The 20,315-nt window shown below is 39.2% G+C and overlaps 1 protein-coding gene across 1 annotated transcript; it reads right to left on the reverse strand.

The window, feature by feature from the left end:
• Positions 1-3,187: 3,187 nt before the first annotated feature.
• coch (coagulation factor C homolog, cochlin (Limulus polyphemus)) lies at positions 3,188-13,557 on the reverse strand. Its single transcript, XM_076108494.1, has 14 exons — positions 13,524-13,557; positions 13,373-13,417; positions 12,009-12,165; positions 10,142-10,275; positions 9,227-9,298; positions 8,705-8,761; positions 8,452-8,599; positions 7,977-8,080; positions 6,586-6,812; positions 5,520-5,634; positions 4,762-4,905; positions 4,521-4,677; positions 3,441-3,535; positions 3,188-3,360 (listed from the first exon to the last, which is right to left on the reverse strand). Exons 1-14 carry the CDS (start codon positions 13,555-13,557, stop codon positions 3,188-3,190), a joined length of 1,662 nt encoding a protein of 553 aa, XP_075964609.1.
• Between the last annotated feature and the right edge of the window lie 6,758 nt (positions 13,558-20,315).

Consider the following 20,315-nt stretch of genomic DNA (forward strand, 5'->3'; position numbering starts at 1 on the left):
TGTAATATTGACTTGAATTTCTGTCTCGAGAGTTGACCGTATTCTTGCTTTTTCCTTTTTTTGGTGCGATATATTTTAGCTAAAAAACTAAAACTGAAATTGATTTACGATTTTTATTTTATTTAATTTTTTCTTAAAGGATGTAGTTTTTACTATAATAACCCCGATTTGGACACAGCTTAAAAAAACGAATTAATAATCAGTGACTATTTTGAAAAACTAAACTTTTTCACTCAGTTAGCAGTTTATTAAACACAGCTAGCTAAAGCCAATGCAGTCTCTTACAGTAGCAGTATAAATCCTACCTTCATGAGGGTTAGGGTTTGAGGGATGCTCTCTGCAGCTGAACTTTATTTATACAGAGAGCTGTTTCTATTAAATGGTGGTAGACAAAATAATAGAAACACTCGTTCAAACTCGATGTCCCATTCAGCTGGAAAGAAGTCAAACCCAGAGGCCAGTTTCTGTTGGGGTGAAGGCCGGTGGCGCCTTCCTTTCCAACGCACCAAAACATGCAACATATTAGCTTATCTGAGAACATCACAATCCCACTTAATAAAAGTGATCAAATGTAACACACAGTACAGTGTACTATTGTTACAGTGACCCCGGACCAGTCATAATAGCCCGGAAATAGCCTCAGTAAAAATACAAGTATACACTTATATGGTCCGACCTCGTCATAACTCTCTCTCCATAACTCAAACAATCATTGAATTGAAGTTAAATAAATCATCAACTTATGATAGCATAAGGTATAGATAGATATCATCATCATCATCGTCATCATGTTTCTGTGTGCCGTAGCACCCCCTGCTGGAAGAAGCCTTTGCAATACATAGTACACACTAACTATACTGGCTTTATTGGGCAGTGCTTCACATACTGTACTGTAGGTTCAACTTGTCAAGACCCTGAAGATGAAACCAATGCCAAACTCCTGAAAAATGTGCATGTTTAAGACATCCTTGCTGTTTAGAAGCGCTGACAAACGACTAATAATTATGACTTTACACACCTGCCTGCTGAATTTGCTAAAAGACTTAATTTATTCAACATCTTATATTAAGCCGTACGACTTGTGTTCCCTTCTTGCTAAGCAAGAGAGGTTTAAACAGGACATTTTATATGAAGTCTGGCATGAAGTTTATTTCAGCTGAATATACCATAATACTAGATTCATTTGCTGAGCAAACAGGCAGCCTGAGGTTTTGATATATTAAAATATTCTCCTGTTTCATTGAGAGCAACAGTTTGGAATGAAACTCACCCGGTATGGAAGATCATTTCTGACAAGAAAAGAAAGAAAAAACAGATGGAAAGTGAGAAATGATCAAAAATACCCAATATGTCAATATCAATATGAATCAATATGTAGAAATAATATTTTAACATTTAAACTTTTTAAATCAAGATTTTGAGATGCTCTACTTGATGCATTTATATGTAAACAGATTCAAACATGATGAGAATCAACAGATGTGAAATGTGGACACAGTTTTGTCTTCTGACTGCATCTGATTCTCTCTCAGGACTCACTTTGTTGTCTTGTAATGTGCCGTTTGGACACCAGGGGGCGCAGCGTCCTCGTCTAAGAGTTTGAGCTTCAGCTACCTGAACAAACGTCACTGGACAAGCTGTAAAAATAACTATTCTTTATTGAGAGACTCAAAGAAAAGAGGTAATAAATACAGAAAAAGGACAGAATCAGCATTTAACATCCAAATTACAGAGAAGGTTTCAGTTACACAGACAGGAAATCAGATTTATAAATGTTTTATGTCTTTTTTTAAAGAATGATGCCTGTTTCCCAAAAGCACAGAAACATACAAACCATAAGATATCAACGTGTTTGGCAAATGTACATCGGGATGATTACAACGTAAACAAGGATGGAGCTTAAAGATTAGAACAAAGAAAGAAAGATTTTTGATTTGTGTTTCATGATAAAAATCTGAAAATTATCAAAAAATGAAATGCGAATACAATGAGATGATTTCAGAATTGTTGGCGTATTTTTGTTTATTTTGCAGAATCTTGATTATAACAGATTCATTTAAGCTTTTTGTTAAATAACAGTCTAAATAAAATCTTGTATTTACGAGATCCTTATCGTAAATACAAGATAAAGATCTCATAATCCCAAAATAATAGAAGATACAGATCTAATAATAAAAACATACAAATCTTATCAAGAGAAATATATATCATAATCACATCTTTATTTTGTAATTACTAGATGCGGTTCTCAAAAAACTTTATTTTATTATTGATTATGAGATTCTTAAAAGTCATAATTACAGTATCCAGTACCACATTTCTTTCTCTTTAATTTGCAGTTCATTAGAGGATCCAGCAGGTTTTTATTTTATAGTTAGAATCTATTTTATGTAAATTAGATTCTTCCGCTTCAAATTAATTAGTGCTGATTATAGTTATTTTTAAAGTTATCTGGGTTCAAATTAATCAAATCAATTCAGTAATATTTTTTAAATTATTTTATTATAATATATTTATAATATATTTTCACTAGTTTCTTTGTTGTACTTCAATTTATTATACTATATCTGATTACAGAATCAAACACACTGGACTGTTCAGTGAAAAGTGAATGATTTTGGTTTCTATTGTTTCTATTGTTGATGATGATGATCTCCTTTATTAAATATATATATTTGGTATATATGCGTGTCTTTCTATGTATTTTATATACATGTGTATGTATCAGTACTAGTTGGTATATGTATACAGTATATATACAGTGTGTGTGTGTGTGTGCGTGTGTGTGTATGTGTGTGTGTTTGTGTGTGTGTGTGTGTGTGTGTGTGAACGTATTTCTATCTTTGTGGAGACCTGATCTTCTGCCTGCAAAGTAAGGACATTTTGAAAACAACATTTTATTTAGTTTTTTCTTCTTAAAATGGCTTTTTAAGGGTTAAGACTTGGTTTTAGTGTCTTGGCAACTTTTGTCGAGTATAGAAGTACAAATGTGTACTTGTATATTTCTCTACCCTCAAAGTGAGGATATTTTGTAAATCAAATATATTTTCTCTTTCATTGCCAGGATGTTTTGAGGCTTCAGATTTTTAGGTTTGAGTTACGTTTGTCATCACTAGTATAGAAGTACAAACATGTGTGTGTGTGTGTGTGTGTGTGTGTGTGTGTGTGTGTGTGTGTGTGTGTGTTCTTAGTTGTTCTCTGTGAAGTCTCGGCAGACGCCTCGGACCAGCAGAGGGATCAACTCGTCGAGGCCGGTGAACTCTCTGGTGAAGAAGGTGTGGCTTTCCTTCGGCTCTGATGACATCGCTTTGATGTCGTCCAGGGGTGCCCAGGCCACGCCCACCGAGTACATGGTGATGCCTGGTGATTGGTGGAAACAGGACATTTGTGTAAGAAGTGAACACAAGCTGCTGCTGTTTTTCCTTTATTTCAACACGCACCTTGTCTCTGTGCAGCCATCGCTGGAAGTCTGACGTCGTCGTATGATTGGCCGTCTGTCACCACGATGAGGAAGTTACGTCCTGGTCCCGTCCGCCTGGTGAAGAAAAACAAACAAATCTAATTCAGGTATTTGTGGTTTTTTCTCCTTCGGACACGATGAACCCTGCTGAAAGAAACTTCAACAATCAGAACACCACTTCAGGATTTGGTCACATTTCCCTGCAGGGAGCTTCCAGCACTTCAGAGTTCATTTTTTTATCTCAATTTTCTCTTTATCTCTGTGAAAATGTTCGATTCAAATGTTGTTGTTTTTACGCAGGCAAACATTTTGTCATTTAGTCAGCAACTTTCAGGGTTTTGAGGTGACTAACATGGTAGAAAAACAAACAAATATATTTCTGTTTTAAAATCTAATCCTAAAGCCTCACTTACTCTTTGGGTAACTGGTCACCTGTGACATGCATCAACATGTTTTACATTGCTGCATTTAATGTTTCTCAATGTGTCTCATATCATTCTATATTTTCTCATCATCAAAAAACCCACGTGCACATCCAAACCAACAACTCGTTAGTCCGTCTCTCAATACTGTCTGTCTTCCTGCCTGTGACTCTCAGCTCCAAACCCACTGGTTCCTAATGAAGATATGAATCCTTAAAAACACAAAACGATAGTTTCCTTTTGTATCAAAAAGGCTCAGTTATTTCCTAAAACAGCTGGTCACTGTAGTTTTTATCAAACAAACGGGAGGAACTAGTGGATTTGTTGGGGACTATTTTCAGCAGTGGATGAATCCACATTTAGTAGGATTAATTCATATTTAGTTTGTGTTTAAAAAAATGCTAATTATCACCAGACTTCAACTTAATGGGACAGTTTCTAGTGGTGAGGATGCAGACTGCAACCAACTGAAACTTCTCCCATGTGCCAAGCGAGTAGGAGAATGATTTTCTAATATTTAATACTTCTAATATTATATTCCATTTCTGCCAATAGATCCCCCTTAATGCGACACACTGGCCCTTTAAATGATTAAAACCTGGTTGGGTGTGTTGTAATGGACTCAGATGTGTTGTTACCTGAACAGGTTCTGGGTGGTGTAGCTGATGGCGGCTCCAGTGGCCGTTCCTCCACTCATGTAGGGGATCCTCCTCAGGGCGTTAATGGAGTCCTCTTTGTTGGAGTGGTCAAACATGCCGAACTCCAGCCTCTGATCGTAGGTGAACTGCACCGCACCTGGACATCCAACACACAGTCAGCCGGCTAATCGGCTCGTCAATGAATCAATAAATCAGTTAATTTTCATATTGTGAAGCTGACCGACGCGAGCTCCCACGTCTGAGACGTCAAAGCTTCTGGTGATTCCCGCCAGGAAGTCCAGGACCAGCTGAAAGTTTCCCTCCCCGACGCTGGAAGAACCGTCGATGAGGAACCCGATGTTTACCGAGTTGTAGCAGGTTTTACCTTAAGAACACACATCAACATTTCCTCAACTTGGCACTCAACTTATTTTACCACCAAGAACTGTGCAGGATCCATAACATGTGGTAATACAACATGTTCTATGACTTGTGGTACTTGTTGCAGGTCCAGTCTGTCAGGAAATCTGCTGTGGAAATTAAATCCTCCTCAGAAATACAAGGATTTCTGTGACCTCCTGACCTTTTCTCTAGCTTCGCCCACTACAACCACATTTCACTTGTGCTGCATTTATATAGTGTCGGAATAATCGGAAAAAGTATTTAATGACCGGGAAAATTCATGTGAAATCCCCCTCAAGTCAGAAGTGCTTGGATAAAGGGTTGACGTCATTTTACGCAGAAATAAGGCTGACGAAGTAAACGTTGGGCTGATGGTAAGAAACTTTTTCCGAATTAAACAAAACAAGATACAACGTGTTAATGACAGAGCTTTGTTACCCCGTCTTAATGCTAAGCTAACAACAACTGTCTTAGAACAGTATTAAAATCCAACTCTGCATGAAGCATATGTTGAATTTCTAACACAGTCCTAACACAGTGAGAGGCTGAACTGAACCGTGTCGTGGTGCTGAGTGCTGTGTTGTAGTTGTGTCTCACTGCAGAGCAGGCTGTCCAGAGAGCAGAGCTTCTGAGCGAGAGGTTTGACGTGTTTGGTGGTGCTGAACCAGCTGGGCATGGAATAACTGAAGAAACCGTTATCTTTACACACCGCCTGCAGGAAGAAGAGAAACACCAAAACGTTTCAGACTCTACACGTCTTTTATCTGGTAAAAAGTCTCTTTTCTAACAGATGTTTAGTCGACGGAGAACTAAATGCTGTTCAATGGTTCAACTCATGCTACATCCACACTACTCCGTTTCCATTTCAAACGCATATGTTTTGCTACGTTTACACTGTGCGTCCACACTACGCCGGCGTTTTCGAGCACTGAAAACGGATAAGTTTGAAAACGCTCCCGAAGACGGATAAGTTTGAAAACTCCGGGTTGGGTTGAGTTCATAGAGGAAGATTTTAGAGAAGATCTTAAGTATCAAACACGACCTTTCATTATTAAAGACTACTTTATTACTCTGTCGTATTTTTTTAACTTAGCAACCAATCTACTTCCTGTTTACACCGGCACCCAGCGCTTGCCCAGTGTACGTGAATAGGCACGTGATATTCGTTTTCAGTCGTTTTCGTCTGGACGGAGATCAATTCGAAAACGATGCTGAAAACGCAGTGTGGACGGAGTAGTGTGGACATGGCCTAAAAGAGACAAAGATCCTCTGAGGAACAGAAGAAAAAGAGAAGAAATCAGTTTCACGATAAAACCAGCCCAGAACAAGCTGGAGTTAACTTCTTCAGACTTCACAATAGAAACAGAAGGTTTGTCTATTTAGCACGATAATACCATCTGAACTAATCACAGTTTAAACCTCTTCAATCAATATTTTCTGATCAATAATCAAACTGATTCAACAGTAATCTGTCATGTGACCCTGTGAGGAAGTCTGAATCATTTCACATGTAAATTAAACATTTGGTATCTGAATTAAACTCTGTTAGAATAGTTGTTATTGCTCATCAATATAACAGCTGATTCATAACTTTTAGAAAACGGTTGTGTACATTACATACGTATGTTTAATAAATGAGAGAAGATGTGAATAACACGGGCACCTTCTTCATGAAGTCCTTGTCTCGCACCATGGCGAGCTCCTCGGGCGCCGGTTTGGCCACAGACACCAGGAAGACGTTAATGCCGGACTCTCTGGCCAACATGGCCGCCCGCTCCAGGTCGTCAGACGGCCAGCCGTCGATCAGCACCATCATGACCCGAGGGTGACCCCGCCTACCCCCGGTCTCCTGGGTGAAGAAGGTCTCCACCGTGTGCATGATGGCTTTACCTGCAACGAGACGAGGAACCAGTTAAAGAGACGCTTTAATGCAGGTTTAACACCATTACAGCCACCGAGGGGCTGCCAAAGCCTCATGGGAGCTGTAGTTCACCCTTGTAGTTTTATCTTGGTTAAAATGATGAGGTTTTGTTTTCTAGTGGATGTGGACCCTTATCTCACTGCACCTAATTGAAATGCTTGAGATCTATTTCTAAATGTTGGATTTTAACTTCTTTTCTTGTTTATTTCTACAATATCTTATAATTCAACTCATCATACTTGTGTGTTTTTAACTCTTACACACTTATACATGAGAATCATTGATTTAAAGAGCAGCTTTCTGTGATTACTTTGTGCATGTGTATTGGGATTATAGCTGATATCAAACCTTCACTGTTCACTCTGAATGTGGAATAGTACTTTGACTGTTGACATTGAATACTAATATGAGATTTAATTTATAGTTTGGTTATTGGTTCCTAATGTCAGGGTGGTGCCTCCACTAGTCGCATGTCGATGTGTCCTTGAGCAAGACACTTAACCCCAAAATTGCTCCCGTAGCTGTGCCTATGGTGTGTGAATGAGTTAGTCTGATAGGCAGGTGTCTGCCATCAGTGTGTGAATGGGTGAATGATGACAAGTAGTGTGAAAGCGCTTTGAGTAGTCGGAAAGACTAGAAAAACGCTATACAAGTACAGTCCATTTACCATTTATGGACATTAATAATTCTATTGATCTTAATAATTTAGTTTTCATATTTGCTGATAACCGAACATGCTCCTTCCAGATCCCAACAATGTTCTTCTTTTGTTTGAAGTTTAAAAAACAAAAGAAATATATTTTTTTAAAGTTATGCAGGAAGTGGGCAGAACCATCAGTTTAAAAGAGAAAACATTATAAATCAAGTCAATACGGTCACAACAGGGATGCATACATGTCTGTGTGTGTGTATGTGAGTTCTCTTATATGCCTATGTGAGGACTACAACTTCAGACCAGGAAAGTAAGGACATTTTGTCTTTACTTCTTCAAAGGGCTGCTTTAGGGATCATCTTCAAAGGTTAGTGACTCATCAATGCTTTATGTTGTGTGTGTGTGTGTGTGTGTGTGTGTGTGTGTGTGTGTGTGTGTGTGTGTGTGTGTGTGTGTGTGTGTGTGTGTGTGTGTGTGTTACCTGTGTTGGTGTCTCCTCCCAGGTAGGCCAGCTCCTTGATGGCAAACAGCAGCTCTTTAGGTTGAGTGTAGTTGGTCAGTAAGAACTCAGTCCTGGGAGAATCACTGCAAACGCAATCCAGGTGAAAGACACGCCAGTTGAAAATGTTGTCTCAAGTAAAAGTATAAAAGTATTATGAACAACATGTACTTCAAGTAAAAGTCCCGTGAGAACCACGAATCCCTCAAAAGAAAAACAGCCATTTTCAGCTTTGTGACGATGCATTTTCCAGCTGATCCAAGAGGCTTTTGAAAGAGTTTATTTAGCTGAAGAAGTAGAAGGAATTGCTTTTGATGTTCTTTAACCGTAGCATGAAAGGAGCAAGGAATTAGCAAGCTAGCTAGCTAAGTAGCTATCCCCTAAATGAGTAAAATTGAACAACTTAATGCTTCATCCATAACACACAAAGCACAATTTATGTTTAAGTGTGTCTCACCTGGCCTGGATCAGTCCTATATGCGGCCCTGTTGATCCGACTCTCAACATGGCCGCCAATTTGGTGACAAAGTTCTTCTGGAGGTTGAACCTCCGCTGCCCGATGTTGTTACTGCTGTCGATCACTATGGCGATATCCATCTGACAGTCTGCGCACACACGCACACACACACACACACACACATTAAAACAATCTTAATTCATGTTCAATCTTTTAAGTCCAAAATATCAAATACACCGAGCACACAGTTTACCTTTATTTCCGCCTGTCAGAGCTTTCTTCACTGACGGCTTCTTCAGTGGTTTCTTTGCTGCAACACACACACACACACACACACACACACACACACACACACACACACACACACACACACACACGTCATCTAGGGTAACACAGTATGTCTGGTGGAAACATCACACTCCTGTTGTGTCTGGAAGCTTCAGGAAAGAAGAAGAAGAAGAAGAGTCCTGATAACAACAGTAAAAGTGTTTCTTTACTTCTGCATCATTTCTGTAAATTTTCAAAACAAAGCTGGAATTCAAATAACAGCATTCTTCAATAATCACCAGCATGAACAGATTTATTTTGTAATCTGATAATTATCTGCATATTGTTTTTTGAGCTTCCACCATTTTGTAGACGCTCAGTAACCTAACGTTGCTTCTTCTTGGTTCTGGAACAGCTTTTACGTTAGATGATTCAGGAAATGAATTGATTTGTTGCACAGCTCTTTAAATAACATACTTTTTAATGATGTAATAATATGTATCATTACCTGGTAGTGCTGCTGCAGGCAGAGATGTGGTACTGGTCCCACTGGTCAACTCCAGTGGGACGTTAATAGGCTCTGGTCACACACGCGCGCACGCACACACGCACACACACACACACACACACACAGACACACACAGACACACACGCGCGCACACACACACAACACATGCGCGCGCGCACACACACACACACACACGCACGCACACACACGCAAACAGGTTTAGCAAATTAGTTTTGTATATTAAAGTATATTTAATGAACAAACATCAGTCATATCTGGTAGATTTCCTTAATTTCAGTGAAGCAGTTTCCCAGTTTAACCTTTGGACAAAGATGTTAATGATGATGCAGTATTATTGATATTAATATATTTGTATAGTACACGGTATTGAGAGGAAATAAACATTTAAAGCTGCATTAAGCGGCTTGTTTTAGGAGGCGGTGGAACGCCACAACAAGCTGTAAACCTTGACCCTTTAGGCCTACTCTACTTACACAGCATGTGTAAACTCCATCTACTGGTTGAAAGCTACTAAACAAGTGAGTAAGTGGACCTTGAGTTGTTGGTCAAACTGCTGATTATGAGGTCAAGGACGAAGATCCAATTTCAACTTTTAAACTAACGTGGTCGAAAAGTCCTCAGAGTGCTCAAGTTTGAACAACGAAGAAAACTCCATCAGCTGATGAAGACGGTGAGGTGCTGTTGAAAGCTCCAGAACATGCTCGGACCTTGAGTTGAGATTGTTTTGTGAAAGACATAAAAGCAGCTGAGGACACTAAAAAATGTCCAATGTGACTTCAAATATCTTGGTTTTTTTCCGGACCAATAACCCAAAAATGATTAAACTTCACAGGACAATAAACTAATCAATCAACCATCCGATCGATTGGATGAACAAAACGGGCTCCGACCTACTGGTGAGGCTGAAGGAGGCGGTCCAGCGGGACAGGGCCTGTGATTGGATGCCGTGTGCGTAGGAGCTCATGTAGTTGTGTCGTCCCTGCAGCTTGTGAACCCTGACGGGGCCGCCGGACTGACCCAGAACCCCCCTGAAGAGCCGAGACATGGTCAGAACATCAAACGTTTAAACTGTTCATCGGCTGAGCAACACAAACTTTATTCTGCTTCTGATTCTACGTTTGTACATACAAGTGCAATCATTTAAGAATAAAAAAATATCAAAACTTACAACCAAATATGATAAACAAACAAATTAAAAGTGTGTTAAAACAAGAGTTATAGATTTAATCAAACAACAGACTTGTTATTAATATTTCTTATACACAAATCTGGTATTAAAAACTGAATATTGTCTTTTCTGCTGAGAGAACATGAGTTCTTTTAGCAAAACTTCTCAAGAAGTTTTAAGAACTCTTATTTTTACAGACGAGTTCAAAGTGATGTTTCCATGTTAATCTTTCGTCAACTTTTTCAGACTGTTGATGTTTTATGGGCTAATTGTTGTGTTAACATGTTCAACATGCTTAACATGTTTAGCATGTTTAACATGTTTTACTACATTAGTTTCTGTGTTAAAGCAACAGTTTGACATTTTTAGGAAATACACTTTGCTTTCTAGCTGAGAGTTAGATGTTCAGATTGATAACTCTCACGTCTGTCCAATAAAACGTAAAGTTAAAGCCAGCAGCAGGTTAGCGTAGCTTAGCATAAAGACTGAAATGGAGGGAAACAGCTAGCCCGGCTCCGTCCCAGAGATGTGGACTCGAGTCGACTCGTGTCTCTGTTTTTGTGACTTGAAAGAAAATAAACGACTTGTGACATGATGACTTTAAATATTCAACTTAAAATATCAAAAATGGAATGACAGTCGCTGTCGTGATTGGATGACGACGCTGTCTGTCAAGCTCCTCCCGGTGCTACCTGATGGTTTATTGATCAAATTATTTTAAATTAATTGTTTTTTGTTAAAACGTGATGGGGAGAGAATATCTTTTTAATTGAGAAGAATTTAGAAATATTTACGCTTTTAAAAAGATAATTGTTTTTCGTTTAATTATATTTATTTAACTGAATATCAATAATTCATGGTCATACTTTTTGAATTTTTTTTTTCTTTTTCCTGAATACCGGAGGCTGCAGGTATGACTGCACTTAAATAACTCACATTTTGTATCTTGTTTGTTTACATGAACATCACAGATCTCAGCCGTTATTATTTTTTACATTCATGATATTTTTGTGCTTTGGCCAACATGACACATGGCAGCCAGAACAGACCACAATAAGTTGTAATATATAAATAAGATGATAAAGGAAAGGACACATAATCCTTATTATAATGAAAGTAGAATAAAAACAATGGTGTCTCCGGACTGACCCCGGATCTGAGAACAGGAAACATTGTTCGATACGTTTAAGAGATTCAGACTTCAGAGGGAAGTGTGTGAAACTAAAGCAGAGAGGACAGGAAGAAGAGATGTGAGGCAGTGGAGGAAGGAGTTTCCCCCCCGTGGCCCTCAGCAGAGGAAGGAGGAGGTCATTCAGGGTTGAGAGCTTAATCCTTCAGCGCTGCACATTCCTTCGTGGTGTTGGTGTTTAGTCGAGGTTCAGCAGACAGAAGGACTCCTTATTATGTCACATCTGCAGCTGCAGTCGGTCGCAGAGTCTTTGATCCACGTGTCTGTCCACGCAAACCTCGAGCTAACCTGCCCGACGAGCCTGACTTCCACCAATCAGCACAGAGATCTGCTTTAGTGTGACGAGTGTGAAACGAGGACGCCAAGAAAGCAAAAACAAAAGGGTTCGAAAACAATCGACCCACCTGTGGACGGCAGCTCCGCAGACGGAGGAGACGGAGGCGTAGATCCCCGTCCCGAACACCGGCACCCTCCACTGGGTGCAGTCTGGAGGACACAAGACCTCCACGCCGTCCTCCACCAGGTCGGCTCCACGGGTCACACAGGTCACCGGGTACGGCACTGATCAATAACACAGCGACATCAGAGGGACTCAAGCAAATACATCTGTACTGTTTGTCTTCAAGTTTTGTTGTACTTTCTTTGTGATTTTTCTCTATTTCATGTTTTTCTATATCTAAATAAAATGGATCCTCATATCCTCCGTCCATATACATGTAAATATGTGTTACAATATTATAATAAAAACAACAAAGACATTTAAATAAACATTAGCTAACGTTAGCGTTCACGATCGCTTGTTGTTGTGACCGCTGGAGTTCACGTTACCAGAGCGACGTACAACATTTAGAGACGTAAAGAAGTCTTGCATCACTTTTAAGGTTTAAGATAACGTTAGTCCCTAGATTATGTGTCGATCACCTTTTTGTTGATCAGTTCATTTGTTTTGTTATCTGCCTTGCTAACGCTACATCTGTGTGAGGAGAATTATGCTAACGGTACGGATATAGTGCAACACATTCATGCATTTAGTGTCTAAATTCTGAGGGGAACATTTGGCCTCTACAAGCTTCGTTTTTATGTTAAAAGCTAAAGAAAATAAAAGAAACTGAAAAATATATATATATATATATATATTTGAATATGTTTTCGGTTATAATGTTTTCAGCTGTTAACTTGTGAAAGACTAAAGTTAAAATAATAGAAAGAACACATTTAAAAAGGATTTTAAAAAAGCAGGTTTACTGTTACATAACACTATTCATGAGAGAGAGTCAGAATTATTATATTATTATTCAGGATCATAAATCGCCTCTTTGACTTTGGATAAAAGGAGCTTTTCATCTGTTTCATCTATTAGAGAGAAACAGAGCTTCAGACATTTTGTATGATTCAGGCTCAAAATAAACAACTTCTGAGGATCAACAAGGAGTCATACAGAGACGTTTAAAGTTACCGCTATGTGTTTCTGAGAGCCAACAGAAACAATTCATCAAAGTGAAGAAGAAGAAGAAGAAGAAGAAGAAGTAGAAGAAGTAGAAGAAGAAGTAGGAGAAGTAGGAGAAGAAGAAGAAGAAGAAGAAGAAGAAGAAGAAGAAGTAGAAGAAGTAGAAGAAGAAGTAGGAGAAGTAGGAGAAGAAGAAGAAGAAGAAGAAGAAGAAGAAGAAGAAGAAGAAGAAGAAGAAGAAGAAGAAGAGAAGAGCACATATAAATTACTTAAATTAGTTAGTTAGGTTCAGGAAAAAAGAAAGAAACATTCAGGACTGACCGCTGGATTCTGATCCAGACGTTGAGGAGATCAAGAAGAAAAGGCCTGCAGATAAAAAGAAAGATCACATGAACCCGTCATCAAATACACAAGAAGGACAGACAAGTTAAACCACAGAAGAAGAAGAAGAAGAAGAAGAAGAGCAGCTCACCTGTCAGAGGCAGCAGCACAGACAGCTGAGACATTTCTGCACCTGAAACTGTCATCAATCATCAATAATGAATGTCATTAAAAGTTTATATATCTATCTGTACACATGATGACACTCACACTAAACTATACACATGAAACAGGGTTAGACATTCACATCTTCACCAGTAAACAATCAGAACATCAGACAACCAAAATGAGTTCACACTGTACACAAGAGACACGATCAAAGAACACGAAACCAGTCAGCAAAGCAGGTAAGTGATGGTGAACCAGTTAGTAAATGGTTAATAAAATCAGTCAGCTGGTACGGAACGAGTTTTTTAAGTTAACTCACACATTAGCTGTTAGTCAATAAATCAACTGAGTAAACTGGTTAAATCAACAACTAACTCAGTTTTACAGGCTGTTTATGTACATGATAGAACATTAAACAAAGATTTAAATAGAGTAAAGTGTATGAAACCAGTCAGAGAGGCTGTGAACCAGTTATCAAACAAGGTCAGTCACAGTAAAGATTACAGTGACTGACTGTTAAACCATTAAACAATGAATTAACAAGTCAACTGTAACCAAGTCAACACACAAGATACAGATGAATTATAAACAACACAAAACCAGTTGGCCAGACAGCAAACCACTCTAGTTACACATAACCAGGCTGAGGGAGGAACGATTCACATGGAACGGCGCTACGTAGTTAGAATACAACATAATTAACTCTGTTGATGTTAAAGAAAAAAAAAAAGATGTAATCAGATTACCAATATTTTGTTTCCAAATTTCCAAATTTGTTTTAAAAGGTGCTAAATACAAGATACAAGGAGCATTTATATAGCCTCTCAACATGGTGACTGTTGAGCCGGCGGCTAGCAGCTAACAGTGCTAACGGTGCTAACAGTGTTAACGGTGCTAACAGTGTTTACCTGAGGGCGAACAGAAGGATGCGTAGACGTTACTCCACTATACCTTTACATAGATGATAGTTGTTTGATGAGATATTAATGATCTGAAAGTCAGATTTAAGAGATATATACGAACACGCACACACAAACACATTACAACACTTTACGAATTCTCCCATTTTATTGTACGTAACGCAGGAAACAGGAAGAACATCACAGAACAGCGCAAGATATCACGAGAGAACCGCTTCCAGCAAACATAATCCGTCACTAACCACATTTAATTTGATATAAAAGTGTTCTGCTGCTGCTCCAAGTTCAGATCCAGGAACACTAATGTGTGAAATGATTCAAGTCCTCTGATGATGAGAACGTTTCCACAGTTGGAAGGAAGAACTTCAGCCGTGATGTTCTTCATCTTTTCTGATTTACTTACAAAATACTTTTCTTTTGTCTTTATAAATTTGGTTTTGAGGTAATCCAAAAGTAACGGAAAGTAATCAAGTTACTTTACTTTGATATTGTGATACTGAGGGTTTAGAGTAGTTACTGCATTTTTAACAGGTAATTAGTAATAGTATGGGATTACATTTCTAAAGTTATCCTCCCAACCCTGTTAGTAAACCAGTAAACAGTCAAACCAGATCAGTCAACTCAGTTAACTAGTCAGCCATAAACCAACTAGTCAACTAGTTAAGAACAGAGTGGTTAAAACAACAGTTAACTCAGTTAATTAAAACAGTCAGTTCACTCGTTTCATACATGATGTATGGTTACACTGAGATATCCAGCCAAACAAGAATACAATGAGAATAAACTGTGAAACTGGTCAGCAGTAAACCAGTTACCCAGTAAGCAAACTATTCAGGCAATAGGTGAACCAGTTAGTTAGGTAATGGTAAACCAGGTAAACGTCAGCTAGTAAAGACTAGTCAAGACAACAGTTAAGCAGTCAGCCAGGAAGAAAACTGTCATTTAAAACTATCAATCAATGAGTAAACCAGTGAGATCACAAGTTAACAGACAAAGTCAACCAGCAAACAATCTTTAAACCAGTCTTCCAACTATTGGGCAGTCAAATAAACAATTCATAAATAACCAGTAAACCAATAACCAGTGAGCCAGTAAATCACTCAACCAGTGGGCAAACCAGACAGTAACTAGTTAAAAAGGTCAGTTAACTCAGTAACCAATTAACACAATAAACCACTCACTACTACTACTACTAACTAAACTACATGTTAACCAGTCAACCAGTTATTAAACAATTCAGCCAGTCTGTGAAACAATGCAAAATCAACAGCTAACTGGTTAACCAGTCAGTAAAAACAGTTAATCGTTGGTCAGTCAGTTAACTTAGCAGCCGGTTAGTAAACTAATTACTATTTAACCAGTCAGTCAGTAAAGAAGTTGGGTTAAAACGGCCAGCGAGTCACTTTGTTTGGATTTAAATCAGCCAATCAATCATTCAATCATCCATTAATCCAGTCATTCATTAGTTCAGTCATCCATTAATCAGTAAACTCGTCTTACTGTTTCTTCAGCAGCCGTCTCTCATGAAAACTATTCAGAGTTTATTCCCTGGAAGCAGCAGCCGGTAAGCTGATGATGCTGAGCTGGTGTCGATCGCCCCGCAAGAGAGAGAGGCAGCCCTTTAAATAAGCTCTCACACACACACACACACCTTACAGTTGTGACATCAGAGGGGGAGGTGGGAGGGGCTTCACTGACAGGTCGACCTGAGAGAGAGAAACAGAAAAATTAAAAACTTTCCACAGTTCATTAATGATTCAACAGCTGAGTGATGTTTACTGTTTACTTATAGTTGTTACTTTGTAAACAAGTTGTTCTCTTCATGGCGTCCATATTAAACTAAAGCGTTTACAGTCTGAACATAACTTACTTTACAGTGTTGTGTTGTTCTCCCCATGTTTAGAAAAAAAGACAATTTAATATTGAGGTTTATCCAAATGTAGAGCCTTTAATAAAAACTGGTTCCCATAAACTCATCGTGGGTAAAACATACAAAAGAATCAACAAAACTAAAGAGACGAGTCCATTAGTCAGCAGATGTTACAGCTAAAAAGTCATGACTTTACAAATGCTTTTGAAATTTATGGATAAAACAAAACAAGCTAAGTTTTATCTGTGCACACAAAATAATTGCTGTTAAACTTCGTTAAATTCACAAATGTTTCAGTTTCTAGTAGTGAGTGCTGTAGTGTTCTTCTGTTGACAAAGATGAAAATGTAAAGAAATGTGCCTTTAGACCAACTATGGTGGTGATCTTCATGGAAAGAATCTCTCAGTGTTGGCGAGGCATGGGGGAGTTTCCAATATACAATAAAGTCTGAATTAAAGTCTGTTTTTTGGCAGATGATGTGATCTTGTTCATGAGTCCCAACAAAACACTCTGAGGATCAGGGAGGAACTAATCATTTCATTGGTTAAACATATTTCCGCCCGCACAAATATTCTGCAGGTGCGTTTATTCAGTTTTTGTAATCTTCTCTGCAAATTTTTCTGAAGAAAAATCTGGTGTTTTGAGTGAAACGGTTTGACAAGGAATGTTTCTGACTTTACTCTAGACAAAAATGGTCAAATTAGTTGAATGTAGCCTGAGTGTTGCATTTGCTTTGCACCAAAACAAAACCTGATATTTTATCTTCTACAAAGGTTTCTGACACGTATTGACGACTCGTCGCTGCAGGACTCGTCATGTTGGCCTCGTTCTATCACCTCTGAAGCTCTTCTCAATGTGGACGGCCGGCTCAGGTAACGTTACCTGTGTGGAGGTACCTGTACAGGATCACCAGACAGCAGCGGTCAGGAATTCAGCGTTGGCCAGCTCCCAGCCGGCCGCCAGTAAAATGAGAAGGGCGAACAAGAAAATGTCTGGAGGAGGAATGTTTCTGCAGAGAGGGAGGACATTTTCTGAAAGGCTTTCATAGAGAGACACAGATAAAAAGATATGAAGTATACACGAGAACAATGCTTAAGAAACATCTCTGTGGGCAGTTTACTATCAACTTGTTTCAAATGGAAAACAAACTACACTGTATTTGTGAGTCTGTTTCAGGTCTCAGCTCCTCAACATGTTTCCCATTTGATTGAAGCTGTTCTGGGTTTCTAGACGTGAAAGTCTGGTTCCTGTAGACAACAGGAAGTGACTCACAGCTGGAGCTCTTTAAGTTTCTGACAAATGTGAAACTCTACTGGTTAACTGTTTCAGAAAATATCTGCTTCTTTGATAGAAAGTCAAAAGCATACCCTGCTTTATGGTCTGTTTGACTCTAAATGGACCATAATTTACTAAATGAACATCATGCTGTATTGAAGAAGACTTGAAACTAGAGATTGAGACCATAAACTCATGTTTACAATGTTTACTGAGGTATTAAATCAAGAGAGAAGTAGAGTCATTTTCTCATAGACTTCTATACAACCAGAGGAGTCGCCCCCTGGTGGACACTGGAGAGAATGCAGCTTTAACACATGAAGCTTTGACTTCACTCCTGGTAGACGTCCTGTGTGACGAGCGTTTAGGTTAAGAATATCTTCTAAATGTTGTTAGATATTTAAAGGAGCATTAAACAGTTTAAAGTTCTCCTTTAAATCAATTTATTGAGTCTGACTTCGTACCAGAAAACCTCAAACTTGAGATGTTTCGGATAATAACGCTCAAAAAGTGCTCAACGTCCATGTTTGCTGAGTTCAAGTCACCTCGGCCACGAATCCCCTCCCCCCCCCCCCCCCCCCCCCCCCCGAGAGGCAGACACCTGATCCGTGAGAGTCCCGACACAACAAACGGCTCTTTGTGTGAACCACCATGTCGTCTCCGACATGCTTCATGATACTCTGATGGTCAGCTGGGGGTCACAAGCAGCAGCCAATCACAGCGGTTACATAAAAAAGAAAAGGGGCGGGGCTACCAGGCTGACCCAGGATCTGTGTGGGCTCTTTTATGTATATATATACTGTATATATGTACATATACTATATGTACAGTAACAGCTGTAGCAGCGTTTTATTGATCGCTCTGCTCTTGTTTTCTGTGGATACAAAGTGGCGTCAAAACAGGACAGGTTCCATTTATCTGTCCTCACGTGCTGTCCTCTTCATCTCTCTGATCTCACCTGAACGTCCTCCAGGAGCTTCAGACGAGGAGAGGAGACAAGGGGAGAGGAGACAAGAGGAGAGAAGACAAAGGGAGAGGAGACTTGAACCGTATATAAAAAGTTCTCTCTTTAGAAACAATGAATATGTAGAGAAGAAAAAGAATAAGAAGAATGGCTCGTTGTATTTTCTATCTTCAGACTTTCAATCTAAATCTTTTCTTCACTAAAACTTTGTTATTGTTCCAGTTGATTAAATATGAACATTGGTGTTAACATTTAATTAAAGTTTCCTCTCATCCAGCACATTAAAACTGAACTCCCACGTTGATCAGCAGCTGCTGACAGTCACAAGGGTGCGTGTGTGTAGGTGTATGTGTGAAAAGAAAAAATTAAAGATGCGACTTCATTTGTCATTAATTTAGTAGTTGGTATTAATTATTGAATAAATAAAAATAATTATATCATTTATTTATTTTAATGGAATAAATTAACTTTATTCTATAAACTTTACTCTTTAAACTTTAATATATAACAATTCAATATCTTATCCAATAATTATCCCATTTAAAAAAAATGAATTAATGGAATTTCTATAAGATTTTAAACCAGCTACTCTTCTCCTCCTTTTATCCCATGTTTTTCCTTTTTACCTCCTGTTCCTCTTCCTCCTCATTATTTCAGCTCACGGGTCAAAAAGTCAACATAACAGAGTCGACATCACCGACACCGAGCTGGGATTAACTCTGTGTGTGTGAGTGTGTGTGTGGTCTCTGCAGTAGAAACAATAGAAACAGAAACACGTGGAGTTTCATGGTGCCGTCACACTGAGATGAACTTTAACACTAAAATGTGTGTTTTGAAGAAGAACGAAGGGAACTTTTAACTGGTCCTGAACCAGTCTCACTGTAGTCCTGATCCTATACGAACCAGTCTCAGTTTAGTCCTGATCCTCTATATGAACCAGTCTCAGTTTAGTCCTGATCCTCTATCAGACCTCCATCAGTAAAGAGACCATCAGAGAGAAGATGGTCTATTTCTATAGAGTTATTCTTAATGCTTGTCATCGGAGCCACCGGCTCGGATTCTGGTGAAACCAGATGAAATCATGCAGGTTCACCAGAAACTCCTTCAGCTCAGACTCCAGCAGAGACCGGTCCACCGTGGACAGACCCAGATCCTCCAGCAGAGACCGGTCCACCGTGGACAGACCCAGAGCTCCGGAGGGAGGAGGAGAGCTCAGCTCTCAGCAGCAGCCTCCTCCTCCTCCTCCAGCAGAGCTTCTCCTCTCTGGGAGTCAACACCGACACCACGCTGCTGGAAACCCAGGACGTATTGCTGGACCCGCTGGAGGGAAGGGAGGCACGGGAGAACCAGAACCAGGACTGAGAGGGGCAGAGACACTACCACTTTAGTCCACAGGGACCACCAGAATCAACACAAGATAAAAGTTCTTCGTAGTAACTTTAAGTTTTAACCTTAATCCAATTTATCGTCTCAAAAACACACTTTTACTATTTGACCTAAATTACATGAATCTAGCGTTTAATTGAAGTTTAGTTAAACTTGTATTTGTTTTCTTCTAGGGCCTCGTGGAAATAACATCAGGAGACCAACCTATGAAGTCTCTCTCTCTCTCTCTCTCTCTCTCTCTCTCTCTCACACACACACACACAAAAATGCCACGGTGACATAATCCTCAGATTGATCTCCTTGTTTTTTTGGGTGTGTTGAAGGAACATGGCAGCAGAGCTGAACCACACTGAGCCAGGC

The sequence above is a fragment of the Anarhichas minor genome, unplaced genomic scaffold (genome assembly GCF_050575085.1).
Source record: "Anarhichas minor isolate MPS153535 unplaced genomic scaffold, ASM5057508v1 ptg000040l, whole genome shotgun sequence".
NCBI classification, from domain to species: Eukaryota; Metazoa; Chordata; class Actinopteri; order Perciformes; family Anarhichadidae; genus Anarhichas; species Anarhichas minor.

Bases quoted from the DNA above. Each gene is read 5' to 3' on its own strand.
- coch (XM_076108494.1), bottom strand. From the start codon at position 13,557: ATGTCTCAGCTGTCTGTGCTGCTGCCTCTGACAG. The intron at 5,635-6,585 runs GTGCCCGTGTTA...TTCTTCCTGCAG, and splicing joins ACAAGGACTTCATGAAGAAG to GCGGTGTGTAAAGATAACGG. The intron at 3,361-3,440 runs GTGCGTGTTGAA...ACCAATCACCAG, and splicing joins GATGGCTGCACAGAGACAAG to GCATCACCATGTACTCGGTG.